Raw genomic sequence first — 24169 nt, forward strand, 5'->3', positions numbered from 1 at the left:
GCTATGCATGTGTTAAATTGATACAGTTTTAACACTCCCTGCATGTGTTGCTAACAGATTACTTGGAGAAGGGAAGCTAAAGGAATATATAAGATCAAGCTTTGTCAAATATTACTGTGCCATCACTGTACCCAGCACTGTGAAAACACAATTCATGCCCCACAAGTAACAGACAACATTCAGAAACATGGGGCATGTAAAAAAATTAAAGGTTGTGCATATTTTATTTTTAAAAGTAAACCTGCTTTTAGAACACTTGAAGGGCCTCTCACAAAATGTGCATTTTGAGAATGACGGAATGATTTTGGCTAGAGCCAGGTTTTAGTGTGCAAGGGAAACATGGGAGTTCCAATCATAAGTGATGGAAAAAATGCGAAGAAAACATGGGTGAAAAATTCACAAGTGACTTTTGGGAAGGACGTCTGGAAGAAGAGCTTAAGAAGAGAAAGGAGTAGAAGGAAATGAACTGAGCTTAGGAGGGGTAGGCATGTATATTAAAGATGGCAGAAGCTTGTTCTTGATGTAGAAGGTAAGAGGAAGCTGTTGGACTCAGAGAGGGTAATTATATGGTTAGCAGAGGGAGCAGAATAAGATAGGAGCAGCAGCAGCATTTTGTTGTAAACAAAGTAATATTCTGTTCTTGGTTCTATGATTCATCCAACAGAAAGAGTGACTAACTGGAGGATTCGTTTTTTTCCAACTCTGTTTTCTATGAGTGTTTATTTGCATTGTACAACAAAGACTTCATTGTTCACTCATCTCTCTTTTTTATACATAGTGATTTTGAATGCTCTCTGTCTTGGTATATTTCCATGTTCTCCATGAAAAGTCAATGTAAAACAAAAGTCTAAACAGAGTAAGCCAAAACTGTCCTGACTCATTCAGACCCAGAATGTAGAAAACAGAAAATAGAATCAAGATCTGTAAAACCATGCGTATGTGTTAGTTTTTGTGCAAGCTTTGCTTTCAGCATTTACAAATTCTGCCAAATTGGGCTTGAAAAAAATCTGCTTGTTTATTCACTAGTGATGACTAAAAGGATTTCACAGGCAAGTAAGGGAAAACTGTAGTATTTGAGTTTTAAATACAAATTGTTTCTAAATCTTAGAGATGTAAAGAGAACCATACTAATGTGACCAGAGAGCAAATGATGCAGTCCCGTCTTCTGGAGTATGCAGACCTCAAGTACTTTTATAGCTTCTTGCAGTTTTGCCAAATAGAATATTGAAATGAATAGGCCTCTGGTTGGATTCATTGCTGCTTTTTACAACTGCTTTGTGAGCAGCAGTTAAGTTATCAAAAATCCCATTATTGGTTCAGGACCTCTGTGAAAGGCTGTGAACAGCAGCATAGGTAAGAACTAGAATCACTCACAAGGAAAGGCCACTCACAACACAGGTGAGAGCGAGGGATATAATAGTAGAGACAATTCTCCCCACTCTCCTTTTCCCCTCATAAAATGGACTGGAGCAGGAGAATTGACAGAAAACTAGAATGGATGATGATATCCTCTATCTTCAGGCTGATATGGAAAGATGTATCTCCCAAACAAGAAATGGGGTGGGCATGCCAGCACTCACCTTCTGTACAGAAACTCTTAGGGGAGCTAGGGAGGAATGGACCTTCAGACAAGAACGTAGTCTCTGGATTTCACTGGTGAGTATCCCACCCTCATGATTGAGGTCTCTAGCCCAGCAATATAAGAACACCACCTCTATCCATGGCTGCCATGTGTCTGATAATATTTTTAAGTCTTATCAAATTATTTTAATGAGTAAAAAGTATCCTGAAGAAATAGTGAACACTTCCAGTCTTGCAGACTATTTTTTTAACTTAATTTTTTCAGCTTTAAAGAAGGCTTCTGAAGGAGTAGGGAGAAACGATCCATGTACTGAAAAGAAAAAAAACCAAGAGATGTCAGAGAGGAATGTTTAGTGCTAGGCAGTAAAGACTGGGTAGCATTTTGAGGGGGAAGAGTGTCTCTACTAACCACATGAGGGAAAGTATGGAAATATACTTCATATTCTAGGACACTATACCAGCTGTTTAGTTTGAAGGGTCAGGTGTAGCAGACCATAGTGACTGGACTTTCAATCAATCTGACCTTTCAGGTGCCACTATAGTTAAGGGTTAGATGCTGTTTGTTTTAAAACCAATGCCTTCAAGACTCATTTCTAGATGGATATTTGCTTTGGTTTCTATCAAAATGGAACTTGGCATATATCCTTTGTGTAGTAAAAATACAAAAATCCCATCTAAAACTTACTTTGTTCACTTCAGTTTCTGTGGTGTTCTGTGTTCTGGTGGTTCTGTGTTTGTGGAGCCCGAAGTGCATTTACACAACCACACAAGAAAACCAGAATTAAAATACACAAAAAATAATGAAAACTCCCACTTATTCATACCTGACTCAGGTAACAGCCCCATGTAGCTATGCTATGTTCATCACCCATCCTTTCCCCAAAAGCCTGAGGAAAAGAGATTGTCTTTATAACATTCTCAGAAAGTTGTTAAATTCAACCTCTATTTGGACCAAGAAAGGGAGCCAAGGACTTGTACTGGAAAGTGTCGTCTTGTCCCCCTCTATCACTTTTTAAATTAGGAACCTGTTAGCTTGAGTACCTCTGCTGATCTCGCATGTGGAAGCATCGCACAGGCAGAAAAGAGTGTGTATTTTATATAGCTGCTCCTACATTGAGAGCATCTATATATCAAAACCATGTGGAGGCAAGCTGTATGACAGAGCACTCATGTCATGTGCTCTCAGCACACAGTATTGCTTAGTGCCATGGTGTCCAACCAGTTCTGAAGCGAACTAGCCACTCTCAACCGGCCAAATAGCCACATTGTTGAAGTCAAATAGCCACACTTAAGTGGCCTAATAGCCACATGTTGCTAGTGGCTAGTGTGTTGGACACCATGGGCTTAGTGAATAATTAGCTGCTCTAGCTTCAGCTTCCACAGATCCCACAATGCATCTCTTGGTAGAATGTATTATTGTCATCTAATCTCAAATAGCTGATGGCTTGGATAACAGTAGTAATATCATATCCCCAACTCATAACTCCTGTCATCTGAAGAAGTGGGCTGTGCCCACAAAAGCTCATGATACCATCTACATGTTTCGTTAGTCTATAAAGTGCTACCAGACCATTTGTTGTTTTCTTCAGTAGTAAGAGGGATAAGGAAAGGAGTTTCCCTCTTTGCCTTAAAGCAAGTGACAGTGGTGATAGCCAAAAGGAAGCAGTCTTGGACACAGTTGCTGCCTGCGTATCTGGCATATAAGAAAGCCCCACTTGAATTGCAGACCTTAGTCCAGTGATGGGTAACCTAGGCTAGTGAGTGGGCTACATGGGTGGCCCTCCTTCATCTCAGTGGGCTGCAAGATTGTTGTAATCATGATGGTCTCCTGGAATAGGGGCGAGGAGTCCTGTGGCACCTTATAGACTAACTGAAGTGTAGGAGTATAAGCTTTCGTGGGCAAAGACCCACTTAGTCAGATGCATGTAGTGGAAATTTCCAGAGGCAGGTATAAATATGCAGGCCAGGATCAGGCTGGAGATGACGAGGTGGATCCAATCAAGGAGGATGAGGCCCACTTCTAGCAGCTGATCTGCAGATTCAGACTAACACGGCAACCCCTCTGATCCTGGAATAGGGTAGTTTTGCTATCTGTGCTTGCTTACCAAGAATTTGTGGGGTGTCAATTGAACTGTAGGAGCACTTTGATTGGATGCAGTGGGAGCGCACAGCTCTCATATTGACTGGGGTATGCAATCAGCATACACCTCACTTCATGATTTCTTGCTTTACATGTACCTCAGTTTAATAATACTGGTAGAAAAAACCTATAAGAATGAAAACGAGTGGAATCTGGCAGCCCTGTGAGTAGCAACAGTAAACAAAATGTCTTACAGATCATACATAGAACCACGATGGGCCACGCACAGGCCACAGGCTGCCCACCAGTGCCTTAGCTAGATAGGAAATAATCACTAAGCTGGATACTTTAGAATACTAAAGACACAACAAAGCAGACATTCTTGCTAATCCTACCAATGGTCTTATCCCTTTCTGTTCAAAATGCACATAACTTAGTGTTACCTTGCATGAGAGAGAGCCCAGTACTACTGTCTGGAATGCCTCTCAAAGAAAAGTGTAGCCACTCAAGCAGTTCCTGCTAGAGACTACAGGCATACCAATAATACGGTATGGTCTGTACTTATTTAAGTTATACGACAGCTCTTAAAGGGAGGTCCAATCTGTACCGTCTGCAGGTTGTTGCCACCAGTTTTCAGATTAGATTTGTACAAACTGGTCTGGGAACTTTTTTAGAATTCATGCAACAGGTGTTAACCTGCACATAATACTTGTTTTTAATTTGTGCAAGTTTTTTAAATAATAAGATGTATTTGATATGAAAAACACGGGCTGTGTTATATTACAGATGGCTAGCACAGAATAGCAAGGATTGCTACAGAATAGCAAGGCCACCCAGCTAGCCACAGCTTTTTAATGAGGTGTAAATGAAGAAGTTGTATAGATGTCAGCATTTAGTTTGTATATAGATGAAACATCACAAGTTTGGGCTGGTTGTCAATGTGAGCCACACCTCCAGAAAGACACATACAGTGCATGTCATTGCTTCACAATTAGGAGCAGCCTAGTGAATATAGCAGTTCCTCTGGTACCAATGAGACTTCTAGTTGGGAAATTTTGGGTGTTATTGCTCTAGACTTTCCTCCATAGCTTTGTTTATTTCATACCAGAAGATTTACCTGGCATTGCTCGGGTCCCTAATTTTTTTTTTTAATAAAAAAAAATGTACATGCTTCATTTAAATCATTGTTCTGGGGTGGGTTTGGAAAGAAGGGGCTCTGTGTTCAGGGTACCCAGGGAGAGAGGACTATCCCAGCTCTGTCTCATCACAGCAGCTTTGGACCAGGTGAGAATCCCATCTACATGGCTGCTGCAACTCCAGCGGGCACAACTGGGGGTGGGGTGCTAGTCCCCTGGCTGGGGCAAGTCCAGGTTTGTCTGCCCCTTGTGATCACAGCCAGTGTGAGGAATGCAGCAAACTGTGCACTTCCCCCTCGCTCCCTGACAAGGGGGAACAGACAGCAATGTTCCTATACAAATCTGGGGGAAAAGGGAGCTTTATTATCCCAAAAGGGCATCTGAGGTGGGGGAGGCTTGGGGTTGGGGCAGTCCCGGATTCGGGGACACCCCCAGCCAGCCCTTTTCACCTGCGTAGTGATTCTCTTTTCTGTGTAATTTTTATGAGAAGCAATCCCATTCCAGACACATCCTATTCTCCTGGCACAAATGATCCCTTACCTTGCTTTAAGTTATGATAAGAGGAATCTGTATACCAAATTTGCTGGTCCTAGCTCTTACAGTTTAGGAGTTCTTCGACAGACACAAAAACTCTCTCAAATTTGCTAAGATTTTTCTCAAAAAATTATGTAGAAGACACACTTATTGTTAATACAGCATTTCTTCCACAGTTTGTTTCATAAAAAAAAGATGCAGTTAACCTTTTTGATCGTGGTCTTCTATTTTTCATGATACCTCTACAGGGATGAATTGTTCCGGCAGAGCCTGGCTAAACTTCGAGAGCAAATAGTAAAAGCAAATACACTGGTGAGAGAAGCAAACTTCTTAGCGGAAGAAATGAACAAGCTAACTGATTATCAGGTGACACTTCAGATCCCTGCTGCAAACCTCAGTGCCAACAGAAAGGTAAAAAAAAGCTAAGAAAGATGGAACTATTTTATTGTCCTGGTCATTCAGGAAGAAAGACAAGATGCAGCTGTACAGTGCAGGACATCATTCTTTCGTTAATAATTTCCATTTATCTGGGAGTTCTGCTGTCAGCCCTCATCTTTCCCAGTCCAGTCCCAGGTAGGCTGTTGTTTGGGACCCTAACACTCTCATCTTCAGTGAGAGTTAAGGAGGACTGGAAAATGGGGAGTGAATTGTCTCCCATCTAATACAGATTAGGCTCCCCTTGTTCAGTTTTTTTAAGGGGATTCCTCCTCCTAAATCTACTTCAGCTTCTGTTTTAGTGAACTGCTTTCCCTCTGTACCTACACTGGGCACTTGCTAGCTACTGAGTTTTAACATCTTCACCTAGCATCCTTCCCTACCTTACCTATTGTGGGAAGGTAAAAAATCCACTGCGCCTCAACAAACCTGGGGATGAGGAGAAAACTATCCCAAACCTTCTCTCCCTTCCCACCTCCCCCAAAAAAACACCCCACAACTAGTGCAAGCCCACAGGCTCATAAAAACCTGGTCCTACTACAAGATTGTGGGAGGTAGCATGTATACCACCGATGGGTGATTTGAGTCAGAGATCTTTCTGCAGTGCATGAACCTATTCCTCCTGTCTATGTGGTGAGTCAGTGACTCTGCCAGCTCTAGCCACTTCATGGTCCCCTCAGCTTGACTCTGCTAGGTCCATGATAACTCAGATGCAGTTGGGACCTATAAAGGAGTACTGTCTTCCTTTTCTTTCATACTGCCTTGGCAGTCTCAATTACAGTGAGCACATTTCGATTTTAAATAGAAGATAGTATATCTAAGTCTAAATCCTATTCGTTAAAGTTTATAGTAGGTGGAATGTGGATGTTTCCTGCCAAATATGTGGAGAGCAAATAATTTTTAAAATGAGAGCAACATTATCACTCCGATAACTTTGTTTTACAAATATCTTTCCATACATGCATTCACATCATGGGAGCTAATGGTGCTTGCTGTGCAACCTAAACAGAGTTCTTTGTTTTTTTAAACTCAAGTGGGAAGATTTACAAAACCTTTTTTTCAAGCCTGTTTTATATTGTTTTTACAGAACTTAAAATAACCTGTTAATTCTTTTCAGAGGCTTATTGACATATGAGATGTATAGTAAAATCTATTACTGTCAGTTAGGATATAACTATCTACTATCATTTCGATTTGTGTGAGATTATTCTCATTTAACATTCCTTTGTAAAATATAAGTTATTTGAGAGAGACAAAGGGAAATAACCACTGGATCTTCAGAGCAGCACATGCTGAGTTGGAATGCAGAGATGGGGTGTTGGGAATACAAGAGAGAGCCATGTACTTTATATTTTAGTACTCTTTGATAATATAATTTGAGTGGGGGGTTAAAATATTTCACTATGAATTTTTGAGCAGTCAATAATTATTCTTCTCTGACTCAGAGGGGGGCAATAGTAAGTGAGCCAGCTATTCAAGTAAGAAGAAAAGGAAAAGGTACTCAGGTGTGGACTATTGAGAAACTGGAGAACAAATTGATTGACATGAGAGACCTATATCAAGAATGGAAAGAGAAAGTTCCTGAGGTATTTAAACATTTTTAAAATGTCCATATAGTTGTCTTTACGGTTCAGTACAAACAGTGTAAATATATATACATAAACTAGCATGCACAAACTCTGTACTTTTGAAGAGGAATTTTCTGCATGAGTTGTTGATGGATTTGTGAACAATGCTGAAATGCAGAATGTACATTACAGTGCAGAATAAAAAAAACCCTCATTCTGCTCTCATATACGCACTTTACTCCCTTGTTGACGTAATTGCAATTAACATGACACCAGTGGAATTAGCGCAAGTATTCAAGAGCAGAATTTTCTATTGTACATTTTTTGTACCTGTTAACTTCAAAACCCTCAGCAGAGTAGGTATTTGCTGAGAATCAAAATATCATGCCTAAATGTAATGATATTAGTCCTTGCATCATTTTACTTTACAAGAGAATGAAATAGGGTTTAGTTGTTCAAGAATGTGTCTTTAAATTGCTCGGTAGGACTGCAGTAACAAGCATGCCATGATATGGGGAACACAAATTATCCTGCAGTTTACATGGAGCATTATTGTCACAACAGTTTGAGCTGTCATGTGGTTTCTGTGTGCATTATTGCCTCTTTGCATAGGACAATAAGAATCAGTCTTCCAGATCTTGTTTGTATTGTGAGTCTGATCCTGCACACATTGAAGTCATTGGAACATTGATTTCAATGAGCACAGGAGTGCTAATAAGTGCATCCCTGAGTATTAAAAGTGCATCTCTTGGTCATACAAGTCTGTTCTGTTGGGAATGAATCATCTTTCCTGGAAGTATCTAGTGCTCGATATGCTGTAACAGTACTACTGTGTTCAAATGTTTGTATTTGGAGAGGTATGGGAAGAGGCAGACGAAAAGGAGGAGCAGAATGCAAAGTGCTCATGCATCCACAGAGAAGTATATACTTCCATGGGAATTCCTAGCAAAATACTTTGAGGCAAAGCCAGATGATCTGTTGCTATGCATTGGGTGTTTGTATTTTTAAAACAGTGGAAATTATTTCAGCCATGTAGCATTAAGGGATCAGCTCCAGGCCTGTGGGGGAGGTTATTTCTTGAGTCCTCCTCTGTTCCTTGCAGTGTTTCCCAGCACACTGCCAATATATCTAGCTGGGTATTAGGAAAAGTATTTGGTTCTTTCTTTTTGAAAACTAGTTTCAGATGGAATATCAAGAAGTGCAACTCAATGAAGTTTCTAGAGTTGCACACATAAAACATGGTTTGAATTTTACAAAATATGGGACATATATTATTATTTGTATGAGTGAAACTAAAGGCATTACATGATCCCCATCACAAAGATCTTATTTTAATATTGTGATGAGCTTCAGATCTAAATTTAGATGTGATATAATGACTTAGAGAGAAATGTCAGTGGAATGGTGTGACCAAGTGTTAAGGTCACAGAATAAAGAATGTGTATATTCAGTTTTGATTTGTGCATGTTTTTATGATTCCACTAAGTTTACAATTTTTAAAAAGTAATTCATGTACCCTTTTTTTAAAAAAAACAAAACAGATAAGGAAGCTCATTGGTAAAAAAGGTGACCCTTTCTATGAAGCACAAGAGAACCATATCTTAATTGGAGTAGCAAATGTCTTTTTGGAGTGCCTTTTCTATGATGTTAAACTTCAGTATGCGGTGCCCATCATCAGCCAGCAGGGGGAGGTGAGGCTAAATAGTCTTAATGTATTGGTAAAGTATAATGTATTGCAAGTGAAGAGAGAGAGGGAAATTAGTCCTGAGTTTGTAATCCATTTTACGTATAGAATTTTGATTAACCTAAATGCTGATTTTTTTTTATAATTTTTTTTGTACCTTTAAATATACCATTGGGGGGAAAACTGTTCGTATTATGACTAAGAAAATTTGTTTGACTAAAAACATGAACTACATTTTGTGATGGCAATATGGCAGACAAGTAGGAATTAGGTTAGAGATTAAGGCCTCTCGGCATTATTCCCTGTTTTCTTTAACCTCAACTAAAGTTCAACTACAGATCCACTGCAGTAATGACCCTATGTGCTTTTACCATTGCATGTGAAGTGAAAAGTTAAATAGTGGCACAAATGTACCATGCATTCATTTCATCCATATTCTCTCCTTTTTATTTTTCTCTGTGGTATTATTCCTCTTCTATTCCATGTTTAAGGTACAGTGACATTTGAATTGCATTGCTTGTTTCCTGCTCCCTTTCTCTCCCCTTGGAAGTTGGATATTTTATATAATGTTCTTGTGTTCCTAAAGCATAAGCACTTAGTATTTGTGCTTCAGGTTGCAGGACGACTGCATGTTGAAGTGATGCGAGTTACTGGTGTTGTTCCAGAATGTGTAGCAGAAGGGGATGACTCTTCTGAGAACTCCAGTGAGAGCGGAAGCCTGGAAATCATGGACAGTAATGGAGAAATTATTCACAGAGCAAAAAAGCTCACCTGTAGGGTAAGTAGGAGACAATCTGTTGTTGAAAATTTACAAACACATATATTGTTATAATCTAATATAAATATTAAATTATGAAGGACTTGGTTGTTTAGGATGTTATTAATAGAAAGACATTATATTTTCTCGCCCTGTGTAGTATGTGTAGTTCAAAAGTGATTACAGTGAACCCTCGTTTATCGCGGTAGATAGGTTCCAAACCCGACCGCGATAGCTGAAAATCCGCGAAGTAGGCTTTGAAAGCCGCGGAGGGGCTCCGGCGGGGGAGCAGCCCAGGCGCTCCTGGGATGCCCCCCCGCCGGCTTCCCCCGAGGCTTTGAAAGCCGCGGAGGGGCTCCGGCGGGGGAGCAGCCCAGGCGCGCCTGGGATGCGCCCCCCCCCCCCCCGCCGGCTTCCCCCGAGGCTTTCAAAGCCGCGGAGGGGCTCCGGCGGTGGGGCATCCCAGGCGCGCCTGGGATGTATACCCGGCGTACAAGACGACCCCCGATTTTTGGGGGATGGTTTTTAACATCAGAGGTCGTCTTGTACGCCGGAATATACGGTAGTACTGTTAACAAACCACCCTTTAATGTACAGAAAAAAGTCCGCGAAGTCGTGAATCCACGATGGTCGAACCGCGAAGTAGCGAGGGCTCACTGTACCATTGAATGATTATGATAAAGTAGTTTCAGTTCAGTTTCTTGTGGCCACAGTCCAGGCTCTATATATTGACATCCCAAGAGACACTTCTCTTGGCTGTCACAGAAGGGGTGATCCTTGCATTTCAGTGTACATATGAGAAGTTTTCACATCTGTTTATGCTCTATGGTTAGAGAATATTTCAGTCTCAGTTGCCATCAGTACAATCCCTTTATTAAATGTGTATCTGTAGCTTTAAAATGTAAACTTACATGTTCAGTTTTGGGATCTTAGCATTTTACTTGATCAAAAACATGCATATAGATCTGCAAGTTAAATACTTAAATACTGTGCATGCAAATACACCTGAGTTTTTGCATATGTAAAACTGCAGGCTTCAAGAATAGATGTATGTTTTTAGAGTGGTTTGAGGTCTCTGAAAATTTGGTCCTAAATGTTAATTTTCACTTATTGCTTGAATTTTTTAAACAATCTATAAAAGGAAATAACCACATTACTTTGAGTGTCTATTTTATCTCACCCAGGTGAAAATAAAAGAAGCAACTGGACTGCCACTGAATTTGTCTAACTTTGTCTTCTGTCAATATGCATTCTGGGATCAGTGTGAGTCAACGGTAGCAGCACCAATGGTCAATCCAGATGTGCCATCACCTCAAAGCAAGGAACCTCAATTTAGAGTGATTTTCTGTCACTGCAAGGTAATGATTCTATTTTAAAACAGCATAGCAGGAGGGTAATATGTTTTGAGATGAACTTTTCAGAGCATGATCCTAAATAGCATGTAAACTTTTGTGGAGAAAATGCAACTAAGTGTCCTGTATCATAATCCCTAGGAAACTGCATTTTGGGGGTAGTTTGTTATAAATTATTGGTCTGCTTAAAACAGTTGCCTTTAAACGTCGAAGGAAACACCAACACTTCTGAGACTTCTGCTATTTATTAATTAAATGTTTTAATGATATCAATAACTTAAAGAGCATAATCATAAGATAATTTAGAGTGTGGTGAAAATGTTCATAATGTTAAAATGTTAGACACACCTGGATGGAATCCTGAGATTTGTCTCTAGTCTTCTCTGCCATCCTGGCCCTGCTTGTGAATGTAAGGCTTCTCATCCAACTTATGTTACCTCAGTCATGCAAGCAGAGACTACGTATGCTCTGCCCCAATTGCAGATGAAATGAGGAGATTTGACTTACTAATGTAATACAGTTCCTCTTTTCTGTTTCCAGGACTATGTGGTAAATGTCACAGAGGAATTTCTGGAGTTCATTTCAGAAGGAGCTCTTGCTATTGAGGTGTGGGGTCATAGGTGTACTGGCAATGGCAGCTCGATTTGGGAGGTTGATTCTCTTCATGCTAAAACTAGAACACTGAGAGACAGGTATGAATAAACTACAAGGAATACTTCCATCAGATTTCCAAAGAGATTAGGTCAAGATGCTTGTAGAATTAGAGCAACTTTGTACTCTTTCTGATCTGAGTTACGAAAGTTGTTTGTCTGGGTCTCTCTCTGTAGGTGGAGTGAAGTAACTCGCAGAATAGAAATGTGGATTTCCATACAAGAACTAAATGAGATGGGGGAATACACAGCAGTTGAACTCCATCAGGCAAAGGATGTAAACACTGGGGGGATTTTCCAACTTAGGCAGGTACTGAGTCCTATTCCTGTCTTCTTAGCCTGCTTAAGAGTATTCTTAAAATTTTGTTCTGAATTTCTCTCTGGTTCTTCTGGTCTCACTTGTTCAGGGTCATTCTCGAAGAATTCTGGTAACAGTGAAGCCTGTACAGCATTCAGGAACACTTCCCCTCATGGTGGAAGCCATTCTTTCTGTGTCTGTAGGCTGTGTGACTGCCAGGTCGACCAAACTACAAAGGGGCTTGGACAGCTACCAGGTAGGGCAACTGGTTAATGTGCTCAGTTAGTTATTATTTGTTTTGCTATCTGAGAACTTCCTTAAAATATTTCAAATTATAAAATCAAAAAGGAGGTCCAAGTATTTTAATATAATCACATCCATACATAATATTCTGTTACTTCTGCTGTCTTTAGCAGGTGCCAGGTATATATGTATGTGATATGTACTTATGGGCCCGAGTTTGTTCCTGTGGAAGTCAGTGGCAGAACACCTACTAATGTCATTGAGAACAGAAATACCCAGTTAAATGTAAATTTCATTTTACTATCAAGCCTCCTAACTTCCCCTTCCCTGTTTATTTGTTTATATAGTAGAAGTTCTCAGTCATAATGTTGTATCTGATGGCTTGTTGATATTTTGTACAATCCATTTACAGGGGTTTCTACCTCTGCCATAATAATATTGATCTGATTCCTTAATTCCTGCCTATTGCCTAGTGTTACCTGTTCTCTTTAGAAATTTGACAGCATCTTGACTGTTTAAAAGCTTGTGCGTTATATATAAGAAGCAAATTACATTTGAAAAAGAAATACTCTACACTAATAATACGTATCACAGGTGAGATATTAAGATCAAGTAATGAATTTAAGACTAGTACTTTTATTTAGTAACCAACCAATCAAACAAGGCTGATAAAATCCACTAAATATATGACTCTGGTGATTCAGTTTTGTAAATTCCTTGTCTTTGTACTTGTTTGTGTGTGATAAAACTGTTTAGGGTTTTATTAATATGTGTCTTTAGTGTGTTGTTTTGTCAAGAAAAATGCATGTTCTTTGTGTTTTACAAAATTTATTTTCTCCTACCAGAGAGATGATGTTGATGATGATGGTGATATGGATAGTTATCAGGTATTGCTGCTGCTGCTGCTGCTGCTGTCTATCCTGTGGCATGGGGCACAGCTAATGCTAATAGCCAGCAACTTTAAAGTGGATAAGAGGATTGGAGCAAGCACAGGCAACTTTAAAAATAAATTATTTGCATTAAAAAGACTGCCTGGGCTATAAAACCATTTCCATTTCAGTATATATTATAATTATCTTTATAATCTTTATACTTCACTTCTTCTTTCTATAGTATTTCCAATAATTGGATCTTCTAACTTTCTGTTACTTTAAAAAGATAAATAAAGCTTAGCAACTTTAATATTAGAATACAAGTATAGTGTCTAATATGCCTCATGATGTAAACATGCAATCTTCTTGAATATTTACTATCCAGAATTTATACCATAGGTTGTTCCTTTAAAAGCAAACTTCAATGACCGTAGAAAATATATTGCTGTTTTGAAATGTGAATAGAGAGGATGAGTTAGAGGGGAGTATATGCTGTGAAACTAAATATCTGAATGAGAAATGTTGGTTTTTTTAGGCTGTTGAAGTTTAGTTTTCACTTACCTAAAAAATTAAAATGTTAGTCTACGTTTTGTATTCAGAATAGGTTTAGTGATGTTAAAATTTGGAAAGCTAAACATATATATAATCAAAATAATAAGAACAAAGTGCTAAAAATGGAAAGTATATTCTTGGTATCTTACTAGTTGTAAAGACTTCTATTTGATTTTGACTGTTGGAAGAAGAAAAACCTGTTCAGGCATAGGTGATGACATTAGGAATGTCAACGTGTAGTCAACTACACGATTAATCGATAAGTCTTGTCTTATTGGTAAATCCTAAAGACTACAAGCACCTCTGCTTTCTTTTAAGCCAGTTTCTGTCACAGACCAGCTCCCACCTTGCTACCTCACACCTGTGCCTCATACAGAGGCAGTAGCATGGAGTGGCAGGGGGTTCCCCAGACGGGGGACTGGAGTGTGCTGGCCTTACCTCCAAGGACTATTGAATAATTGTGTAACTGCTCATATTTGATGTGGTTACACGATTATTCAATTACTCAGTAGGTGACATCCCTCAGCACAGCGTAGTATGTTCTGCAGGATTCTTCAAAATGTCAGTTTAGGTACTAACTACCTATGAGGCTGTTTGTGCGCTTCTCGACAACTTGAATCACAGAGAAGAATGGAACAAATTTTCCTGTGATGTCATAAAGCATGAATGCATGATAGACGTTGTTTGCATGGGGAATTTTTCATTGCACTGATAGCGGCTAATAATAGAATTTTATGCAGATTTAAGGCTATACTGACCTGTCAGCAATTCTCAGGAAAACACCTGGCCAATGAATAATACCTAATTTTCCCCTTCTCACTGCTATTAAAGAGTTTGGATGCCACTTGCCTGGTCTTAATACTTGTAAATTATAAATTTTGTACATGAATATCTTAGAAATGTTACTACCACAAAAATTATACAGCAGCTAGTGTAGTGTCAACTTCTCATGTTTTTCCTCTTGTAATTTAAAACTTGAAGTATAGTGACCTTTAATTCCTAGATGGTGTACTGCTTAATCAATGTGCATGATAAACATGAAAGCTTCCTGCATATTAATCATACAAAATTGTACAGCAGCATTTCTGTTCACAAATTATCACATAGAGTTACATGTCTTCTGTGAAGTTCAATATTGCCTGTTCAGGAAAATATTTTCTCTCCCACGTTTAGGAAGAAGATTTAAACTGTGTGCGAGAGAGGTGGTCTGATGCGCTAATAAAACGTAGGGAGTACTTAGATGAACAGATTAAAAAAATCAGCAATAAGCAAGGTTTGTATTACTGGAAGCTCAAATTCTCTTTGAGCTTTGTCCCCCTTTCAAAACAGACAGAGTTTCTCTTGAAGTGAAACTTAGAATTCTGTGCTTTTGAGGACAAATTTGTCTTCAGTATGTCTTGTGGACAGTGCTTAATATGTTTAGAAACTTAATAATAACTCTTTTTTTTTTTTTTAAGTCACATTAACTTGTAGAGGAACTTTACCAGAAAAAGTTGAAGTTTATACAGTAGTTCAGATTTTAGTATTACAAGTCTGCTTAGTGTGATTTATAACCTAGTGATAAACTATTAGTTTATTATAGGGAATTATGACTTACAAGTGCCATTTAAATATAATACATCCAATATATTGTGTCTCACTGTAGAGAAAACGGAGGATGAAATAGAACGTGAAGCACGGCTGCTAGAACAGTGGATGGGACTAACAGAAGAGAGGAATGCAGTGCTTGTCCCAGCATCAGACAGTGGCATCCCAGGTGCTCCTGCAAATTGGTATGTGTAAATAGAGTTCAGGGTGACAAAACCTCAACATTAGATTTTTTTTTTTTTTTTTTTTTTTTTTTTGTATGCATGCAGAGCAAATTAAGTGTTGAAATTTGAGGGTCTGATCCATCACACTTTTTATTGCAGTGTTACACTAGAGTTAATTTATGTAAGCTGGAAGAATAGTAGTGAATCAGTCTGAGTCTATAGTATCGTAACTATTCCTCAGTACAGGCAGTCCCCGACTTACGCGGATCCGACTTATGTCGGATCCGCACTTACGAACGGGGCTTTCTCGCCCCGGAGGTCGAGGTGGCGGATTGCTACCTGCGAGCTCCGGGGCGAGAGAGCCCCGTTCGTAAGCTGCTCCGGTGCCCCTGGTCTGCTGGAGACCGTCTCCAGCAGACCAGGGGCACCGGGCGGGTTCCCGCGCTTCTGAGGCTTTGCCAGAGCAAAGCCTCAGAAGCGCGGGGAACCGCCGCTGCTGCCGCTTCAGTCCGGGTGCCTGTGGTCTGCTGGGGACCGTCCCCAGCAGACCACAGGCACCGGGACTGAAGCGGCAGCAGCGGCGGTTCCCCGTGCCTCTGAGGCTTTGTCAGAGGCGCAGGACCCCCCGCGGCTGCCGCTTCAGTCTGGGTGCCTGTGGTCTGCTGGGGACCGTCCCCAGCAGACCACAGGCACCGGGACTGAAGCTGCAGCTGCGGCGGGGTCCCACGTCTCTGAGGCTTTGCCAGAGCAAAGCCTCAGAGGCGCGGCACCCCGCTGCCGCTGCGGCTCTGCTCCCCGTGTCCCTGGTCTGCTGGGGGGCGGGGGGTGCAGCTAGTGTGCTTCCCCTCCCAGCAGACCAGGCTTTTGTTTTGGACCCTGAGGCAGAGCAGCTGGGGCACTGCCGATTGGTCCTGCAGCGCCGCTCTGGGCACTACTGGACCAACCCGGCAGCACCCCGCTGCTCTGCCCCAGGTCCTGATTCAGCCGCTGCTGGTCAGTTTCAGCAGCGGCTGAATCAGGACGCCTGGGGCAGAGCAGATGGGGTGCTGCTGGGTTGGTCCAGTAGCACCAAGGAGCGGCGCTACTGGAGCAACCCAGCAGCACCCCAGCTGCTCTGCCCCAGGCATCCCCAAGTCAGCTTCTGCTGAAACTGACCAGCGCTGACTACAGGAAGCCCGAGGCAGAGTTGCTCTGCCCCGGGCTTCCTGGAATCAGCTGCTGATCAGTTTCAGCAGCAGCTGACTTGGGGACGCCTGGGGTTCTTAAGTTGATTCTGTATGTAAGTCAGAACTGGCGGTCAGTTTCAGCAGCGGCTGAATCTGGACGCCAGTTCCGACTTACATACTTAAGAACAAACCTACAGTCCCTATCTTGTACGTAACCCCGGGGACTGCCTGTATATTTCCTAATTGTTGCTTTAAAGCAACAATTGAATATAAAAGGAGCTGCATCTGAACTTCCTCCTCCAAGAGCAAAGAGCTGTTTGGCAAAATTTAATTGAGCTAACTTACAGAATGCACAGTATAGTCAGAATCTAAAGTAAAAGTTGACTAGCTAACCCTATACATTACAATTTGAGCAGTCATGTTAAATGTAAGCACTTGTTTTCAGGTGATTATAATTCTGAAAATTACCCGTAGATTGAAATATTTCATTATATGTTTTGTTGACTCAAAAATAAATTATAGAAAACTTTATAAAATTCCATTTGGCCTTTTTAAAATGTTTGGACCTCTGTGAGTTAACTTATGCATTTATTTTATGATATTCACATCAGTTCTTTTTTCCAGGGCCCCACCCTCAGGAATGGAAACACACATACCGGTACTTTTCCTTGATTTGAATGGTAAGTTTGTACCACCAGATTAGGAAGTTTCTTTTAATGCTGTTTTACTGAAATAACTGAATCAGTTGAATACGCTGCTAAATAAAGGGGTAGCTCTGGAAACAGGGAAAATAAAAACTTGTATTATGCCTCTGATTCTATTATGTTGGATAACTTTTAGAAGTAAAAATAATCCTTTATTCTGATTTTACAGAGTGGTGCAAGTAAGCACAGAATAATTTTACAATTCAGATCAAATAACAAGAGATTGTAAGAGGCCTGAAGCAAATTTTCCTAAAAGATACTTGAGGAAACAGTGCAATACGGTGCTCTCAAAAAAGCAGGGGTTAAATTTAAGATCGACAGCAGATGAGTAAATCTAGTGCAACTTTCAAAAGATGCTTCAGTTCTATGTGCAAAACAAATTTCTTTAAAGCACTAATAGAAAATTGTCCAAGTGCTATTGAGAAATTGTGGTAGTAGTAGTGTTCTTGCTCTCCTTCTGATTCAAAAGTAATGTTTATTTAAATTGCATATTGGTAGCATAATATAGAGTACTGGGGGTGATGCCCCTTGCTTGCTACGCTTGTCAACGCCCTGTCTGTGGGGGGGGGGGGGGGGGGGTAGGCAGGCCCGGCTCTCCCCCTGGCTGCCAGGGAGGGCCGGCAGTCATGCCAGCCCCAGCCTCTCACCTACACCCCCAGCTCTCTCCCCCTGGCCTCCAGAGTGGCAGGGGCTGCTCTGAGGCCTCACCAGGCCCCACGCTCTCCCCCTGCCACCAACTCGGGCCCCTTCTCTCCCCCCCCCCCCCCCCAAACCTTGTGCTGCGCCATCCTGGGCCCCCTCTCCCTTCACCCCGCAGCTATGCCAGCCTGGGCCCTTTCTTTCCCCTCCACCCCACTGTGGCCTAACTTTAATCCCCCACTCCTGGCTGAGACCATGTCAGGCCCCACTCTGCCACCGGGGATGGGAGGGGGGGAAGGTGCTCTGAGGCCTCATGTGTCCCACGTGCTCCTCCTGGCCGCTGGAGTCAGAGTGCGTATGCTCGGAGGCCTTGCATGTCCCACGCTCTCCTCCCAGCTGCCAAGCACGTGGCATGGCAGCCAGCACTGGGGAAAGGGGATGGAGGGGCTGTGAGACACCTGAGTGACATGATGAAATCACTCTCTTGTCCTGTAGGAAAAACTCTCTTAAAGATATTTAGTAAGATTTAAACCTTTTACTAGTAAAGTCACAGAGTTCTTAATGTGAAAGAACTACCATGATGAATTAAATGTTTCTCAAAAAAGATGCATCACTTAGCTGAAATGTATTATATATCTGAGGATTTTGGGCAATTAGCAAGTAAGAGCCTATACAAGATGTTTAGGAAGAACTACCTGACTCAGAGGAATGTTACAAAACTTGCTTGACCGACCCTACTATAGTCCAGTGTGTAAAATCGAATGTCCAGACATCCCAGTATTCTAGTCTCCTAAAGATGCCTTGATACTTCAGCAGTGGTTGTGATATGAGAAGCTAGCTGGTTATGATGAATGTAGGGTTGCCAGGTGTCCTGTTTTGAACTGGACAGTCCAGTATTTGAACTTTCTGTTCGGGAAACAAATTGAGAAAATATAAATGTCCGGTATTTTCTAAATAAGATGTAATGTAGACTGTGATGTAATGTCAAGTGTGTCTGGTATTTTTGTTGAAACCATCTGGCAACCCTAGATGAATGGATAGCTAAAATTCTTTTTCAGTGACTGACTGACACAATATATTAATTATGAACTCTCATTTGAAATGTTGTTTGGTTCACAAATGAGAATGAATGTTATGGTCTCAGCCTAGTTTTCCTGACCCTTTTTGTGTATGTTACAAACTTTCTCATAATTTGGCATTTTAGTTATTATTATTAGCCAACACTTAATGCAGTGTGAAAGATGTATAAAATCACCTGATAGGTTTTTGTAACAATTCAGGCTTTATAATAGTTCAGACTTCTATTAATTTATATGCTTTGTCGAAGAGCTAACTTTTTCATTTGTGTTTCGTGTATTGATTTCCTTAGCTGATGACCTCAGTGCCAATGAACAGCTTGTAGGTCCTCATGCATCAGGAGTTAACTCAATACTACCAAAAGAGCATGGGAGTCAGTTCTTTTATCTGCCAATCATAAAACACAGTGACGATGAGGTAAATTACTAGTAAACTTCCCTCCTGATAATTGATGTGCATTTATGCTTGCTTTCTGCTTTGTGTTTTTATTATGTATTTAATTTCTATTGCTAGTTACGTATCAAATTAATTATAAATGTTAATTTATTGTTTATGTTAATACTTTTGGTGCTGGGATCATTCTTTCATGTTGAGGCTATGCAGGTAACTACCCATATTTAGAAAATTATTTATAGTCTTGCGTTCTGTTGCACTTTGTCAGAGTAGAGTTGCTAACAAATTCTGTTTCTGGTAATAATATTCTGCATCCCCCCCCTTTTTTGAGGTTTTTTTTTTCCAGTTTATTTGGATGAGATATTCCTTGTTTCCTGTGCTAAACTGTTGCATATTGATGTTTGATGTCAAAGAGCTGCCAAATCCTCCCCAGAATTAGCTATATTTCAGTGATGGATGAAGAGACCCATATTTGATTATTTTTTTTTCAGTTTAAAGGTATAAAGCATTTTAAAAAATATAGTGCTTTGTGGCAAAGTCGGGCCCCCCCGGTCAGCGTCACCGCTGCCGGTCCCCTCTCTCGCCTATATCCCCCACCCACAGTCTCGGCCCCCGAGTCCTGAGCCTTCTGTCCTGGCCCCCGGGTTTGTGGCCGCCGCGCCCGGGCTTTCGCTCAGCCCGCGGGCTCTGGCGGGCCTCCCGCTCTCTGCCCCGCTCACGAACCAGCCGCAGGGGTTGGCCCTCAGTCAGGCCCGACCTTCGGTCCTCCTTGGGTGCAGGAGGCGGGGCCATCCGTCTGCGGCCTCGATCCTCCGGGCCCCCAGCTGGGGAGTCTCGTCACCCTGGGCAAGGGCTGCGCGGGTCCGGACCCCCTCCTCCGTCCCGCTGGCTCCTCCGGCTCCCCCAGCTCCGCTCCCCTGGTTGCCTGCCGAGTGAAAGGGAATGCCGGCAGCCCCCTTCCCTTCCGGCCCCTCCCCCTTTTGAGCTGGCACGCCAGGGGCGTGCCGCTCCCCCTGGCGTCTCCCATCCGCCTCCTCCTGGGTCCCGCCGTGCCCGACGTGCCTGCGGCCGCGCGCCCCCGCTCCTCTCCCCGGGAGCTTTCCCCCGGGCTCAGCTCCGCCGCGCCGCTTGGCGCCTCTCCAAGGGAGGGGCTGGCAGTGCGGGGAGCTTCTTCCCCGTCACATGCTTGTACACTTTTTTTGGTGCTTCATCTCAAGAACAGATGGCCTGAAAGTTGTTGATAAGGGTTATTTTTTTAGGTCTCTTTGTGCTTTTTTATCGTAGCAATACCATGGATGTTGTCTAGTGCATCTTGTATTTTATAGAAGATTTATTTGGGATTTTATAGAATGTAAACTTTTAGCTCTTATTGCTTAACTTGGAGAAGTGGGAAATGTTGACTCTTTTCAGAAAAGATTTTAAATGTCTAAACATCTTTTCCTCTCTGGGTTGGTAAGCTTATACCTTCTTGTCCCTTGCGATGTTATTATTTCACTTGTTCTGTAGTACCTAAAATATCTTCAAAAACTAGAAAATGTCATAATTTCCAAAGTAAGAAATAGATTTTTTTCCCAAGGCTATCATTAATTGCAGTTAACTCATGTGATGAACTCAAAAATTTAATAATTAAAAATAAATCGTGATTAATTGCCATTTTAATTGCAAATAGAAAACTAAATGAAATATTAAATATGTTTGGATCGTTTTTTCAACTATATTGTCTTCAGTACAATGCAGGATACAAAATGTACCATGCTTACTGCAAAAAAAAAAAAAAAAAAAAAAAGTATACTGTAAAAATAAAATAGTCTTTTCAATTCACCTCATACCTGTACTTCAGTGCAATCTCTTTATCATGAAAGCACAGTTTACAGATGTATATTTTTGTATGACATAACTCCCCTAAAAAATATAAAACTTTAAACCCTGTAAGTCCACTTAGTCTGACTTCTTGTTCATCAGACAGTAAAACACAAATTCTTTATTTACGTTTTCATAAGGAAATGAGTCAGGCATTCGCATGGTACTTCTGTTGCCAATGTTGCAAAGTATTTACATGAGAGAGATGCTAGACATTTCTATTCCCCTTCATGCTTCAATAGCTATTCTAGAGGATGTGCTTCTATGCTGATTATGCTTGTTTAAAAAAGGTGTTAAACATTTGACTTAACTCCTTGGGGGAGAATTGTATGTTTCCTGCTATGTTTTACCTGCATTCTGCCATGTATTTCATGTTAAAACAGTCTTGGATGATGACCCGGCACATATTGTTCTTTGTAAGAACATTTCTTCTGGAAATGTCTAGAGGTCTAGAAAACATGAGCTCTGAAGGAAGACTGAAAGAGTTGGGCTTGTTCAGTTTAGAAAAGAGAAGACGGAGAGGGGACATGATAGCGGTTTTCAGGTATCTAAAAGGTGTTAAAAGGAGAAGGGAGAAAAATTATTCTCCTTGGCCTCTGAGGATAGGACAAGAAGCACTGAGGTTAAATTGCAGCAAGGGAAGTTTCGGTTGGACGTTAGGAAAAGCTTTATAACTGTCAGATTCATAATAGTGGAATAAATTGCCTAGAGAGTTGTGGAATATCCATAACTGAAGATATTTAAGAACAAGTTAGATAGACATCTATCAGGGATAATCTTGTTCGGGGTGGGCAAGACAGGGTCTACAGGCCAGATCAGGTCCTTCAAGTCATTTATCCTGCCTGTGGTATGCCAGCCACTCCCCAGCTCCCAGGCCAACTTCCCCCTACCAGGGGCACGTGGCACCAAAGAGAATGGCCAGCTATTCAAAATGTCTGGCTGCTCCCTCTAGGTGCCACATGACCTGGCAGGCTGGTAAAGACTTCACACACTCCCCTGCTCCCAGGCCAGTCAGGGTCTGTGGGTGGGGGAGCATGCAAAGTCTCCTCCCCCCTCCAGGAATAGTCCACATCTAGAGGAAACAGAACCCCTCTTCCCGAGGCCCCGTCCCTTCTGGGGCAGCCCATGACCACTTCAAAAATTCATGAAGTAGCCCCCCCGCTTCAAAAATGATTGCCTACCCCTGATTTAAATGGTGCTTGGTCCTGCCATGAGAGCAGGGGACTGGACTTAATGTCCTTTCTAGTTACAGTATTCTGTGATTTGAGTTCTTTTTCATGTCATTCCAATCAAGTGTGTGCATACATGTGGGCATGGGAGCCAGAACATTTTTCATCTAGCAGCTCACTGTAGGGTTGGTCTGGGCGCACCCCCTTGGAATGGTGCCTTCATGGCACCCAATATAGGGTCCTGCTGATCCACCCCCTCCTCAGTTTCTTGTAACACCCAGTGACAATTATCTGTAACTCCCCTGTGCTCTTCTTTGCAAGTGCAGCAGCAGTCCATTGACTTTATTTCATGCCTTGTTGTTGTTTTAATTGTTAGTTAGTAGTTGTTAGTTACCTAATGTTAAAATAAGTTTGCATTTGGGAAGTTTTTCCCTCCCATGTGTTTTTGGGACCATGGCATGCCTGGGTCTCTGGGCTTCAAAGCCTGTGAAACCTGTGGCAATTGTATGCCCAGAAGTGATCCTTAGACTTCGTATTTGAAGTGTTTAAGAGAGGGCCATCAAAAAGATTGCAGCACTCCAATGTGGAAACTACAGAAACAGAACCACCAAAAAGGAATATCAATCTTCTGCTGGTGGCAGCTGATGCAGATTATGAAAATGAACATGTATCTGTACTGCTTTGAATCATTATAGAGCGAGCCCATCATTTGCATGGGCGCATGTCTTCTGGAATGAAGATTGAAGCATGAAGGGACATACAACTCATTAGCAATACCGGCTATAAACACTGCAATATGAATGCCTGCTATCATTTGATGATACTGTAAACAAGTCAGCATTATGTCCTGCAAATGTAACTGAACTTGTTTGTCTGAGCAATTGGCTAAACAAGAAGTAAGACTGACTGTACTTGCAGGCTTTAAAGTTTTACATTTTTTTATTTCTGAATGCAGTATTTTCTTACATAATTCTACATTTATAAGATCAACTTATCATGATAGAGATGGCATTACAGTACTTGTATTAGGTGAATTAAAAATACTATTTTGTTTTTATAGTGCAAATATTTGTAATAAAAATAAAGTGAGCAGTGTATACTTGGAATTGTGTTGTAATTGAAATCAATATATTTGAAAATGTAGAAAGCATTCAAAATATTTATATAAATGGTATTCTGTTGTTTAAAAGTGAGATTAATTTTTTTGAATCTCTTGACTGTCCTAATTTTTTTCTGTTGTGGATCATGTGTGTTTGTAAAAGATTTGGAAACATTCAAAGTGAGAGGAGCTTTGTAAATGTAAATTAGATCTGGAGTTATATTTGATTTTCACTTTCTCTACCTTCCATTCAATCTCATTTAAGGGAGGACCAGAGGGTTTGTGTAGTGATAGGTCTGTGGTCCCTCCCTCCACTTGAATCCCCTGTTTGCAGCTGTTTGTAGATCCCCTATACGCTTGGGCTCTGCATTGCACCGGGATCACATGCTCTAATTTGGCCTTTCAGATTCTGATACACTCACAACACTTCTGCTCATACAGCACCCACTGTAGCTATTGTTTTTTCTATTATTAATGGTGTTATTTCTTGTTAAATTCCTGTACATTTTAAACTGAAGTAATTAAAATTCATTTTATTTTTCTCCATTCACTCCACTGATGAATTTGTC

General features: G+C 41.2%; 1 protein-coding gene across 7 annotated transcripts in view; it reads left to right on the forward strand.

The window, feature by feature from the left end:
• Nucleotides 1-24169, forward strand: part of KIF13A (kinesin family member 13A) — a 190482-nt gene that overhangs the window by 131907 nt on the left and 34406 nt on the right. For 5 of the 7 annotated variants that reach the window (XM_075921170.1, XM_075921173.1, XM_075921169.1 and 2 more), the window contains 13 exons: nucleotides 5580-5742; nucleotides 7212-7352; nucleotides 8876-9025; nucleotides 9632-9796; nucleotides 10960-11133; nucleotides 11668-11819; nucleotides 11955-12087; nucleotides 12185-12331; nucleotides 13164-13205; nucleotides 14916-15015; nucleotides 15388-15514; nucleotides 17284-17339; nucleotides 19372-19496. In XM_075921170.1, the coding sequence (XP_075777285.1) occupies nucleotides 5580-5742; nucleotides 7212-7352; nucleotides 8876-9025; nucleotides 9632-9796; nucleotides 10960-11133; nucleotides 11668-11819; nucleotides 11955-12087; nucleotides 12185-12331; nucleotides 13164-13205; nucleotides 14916-15015; nucleotides 15388-15514; nucleotides 17284-17339; nucleotides 19372-19496 (1675 nt within the window). The remainder of the gene's footprint in view (nucleotides 1-5579; nucleotides 5743-7211; nucleotides 7353-8875; nucleotides 9026-9631; nucleotides 9797-10959; nucleotides 11134-11667; nucleotides 11820-11954; nucleotides 12088-12184; nucleotides 12332-13163; nucleotides 13206-14915; nucleotides 15016-15387; nucleotides 15515-17283; nucleotides 17340-19371; nucleotides 19497-24169) is intronic. The other 2 variants (XM_075921174.1, XM_075921171.1) reach the window with 1 other exon arrangement.

The sequence above is a fragment of the Pelodiscus sinensis genome, chromosome 2, assembly GCF_049634645.1.
Source record: "Pelodiscus sinensis isolate JC-2024 chromosome 2, ASM4963464v1, whole genome shotgun sequence".
NCBI classification, from domain to species: domain Eukaryota; kingdom Metazoa; phylum Chordata; order Testudines; family Trionychidae; genus Pelodiscus; species Pelodiscus sinensis.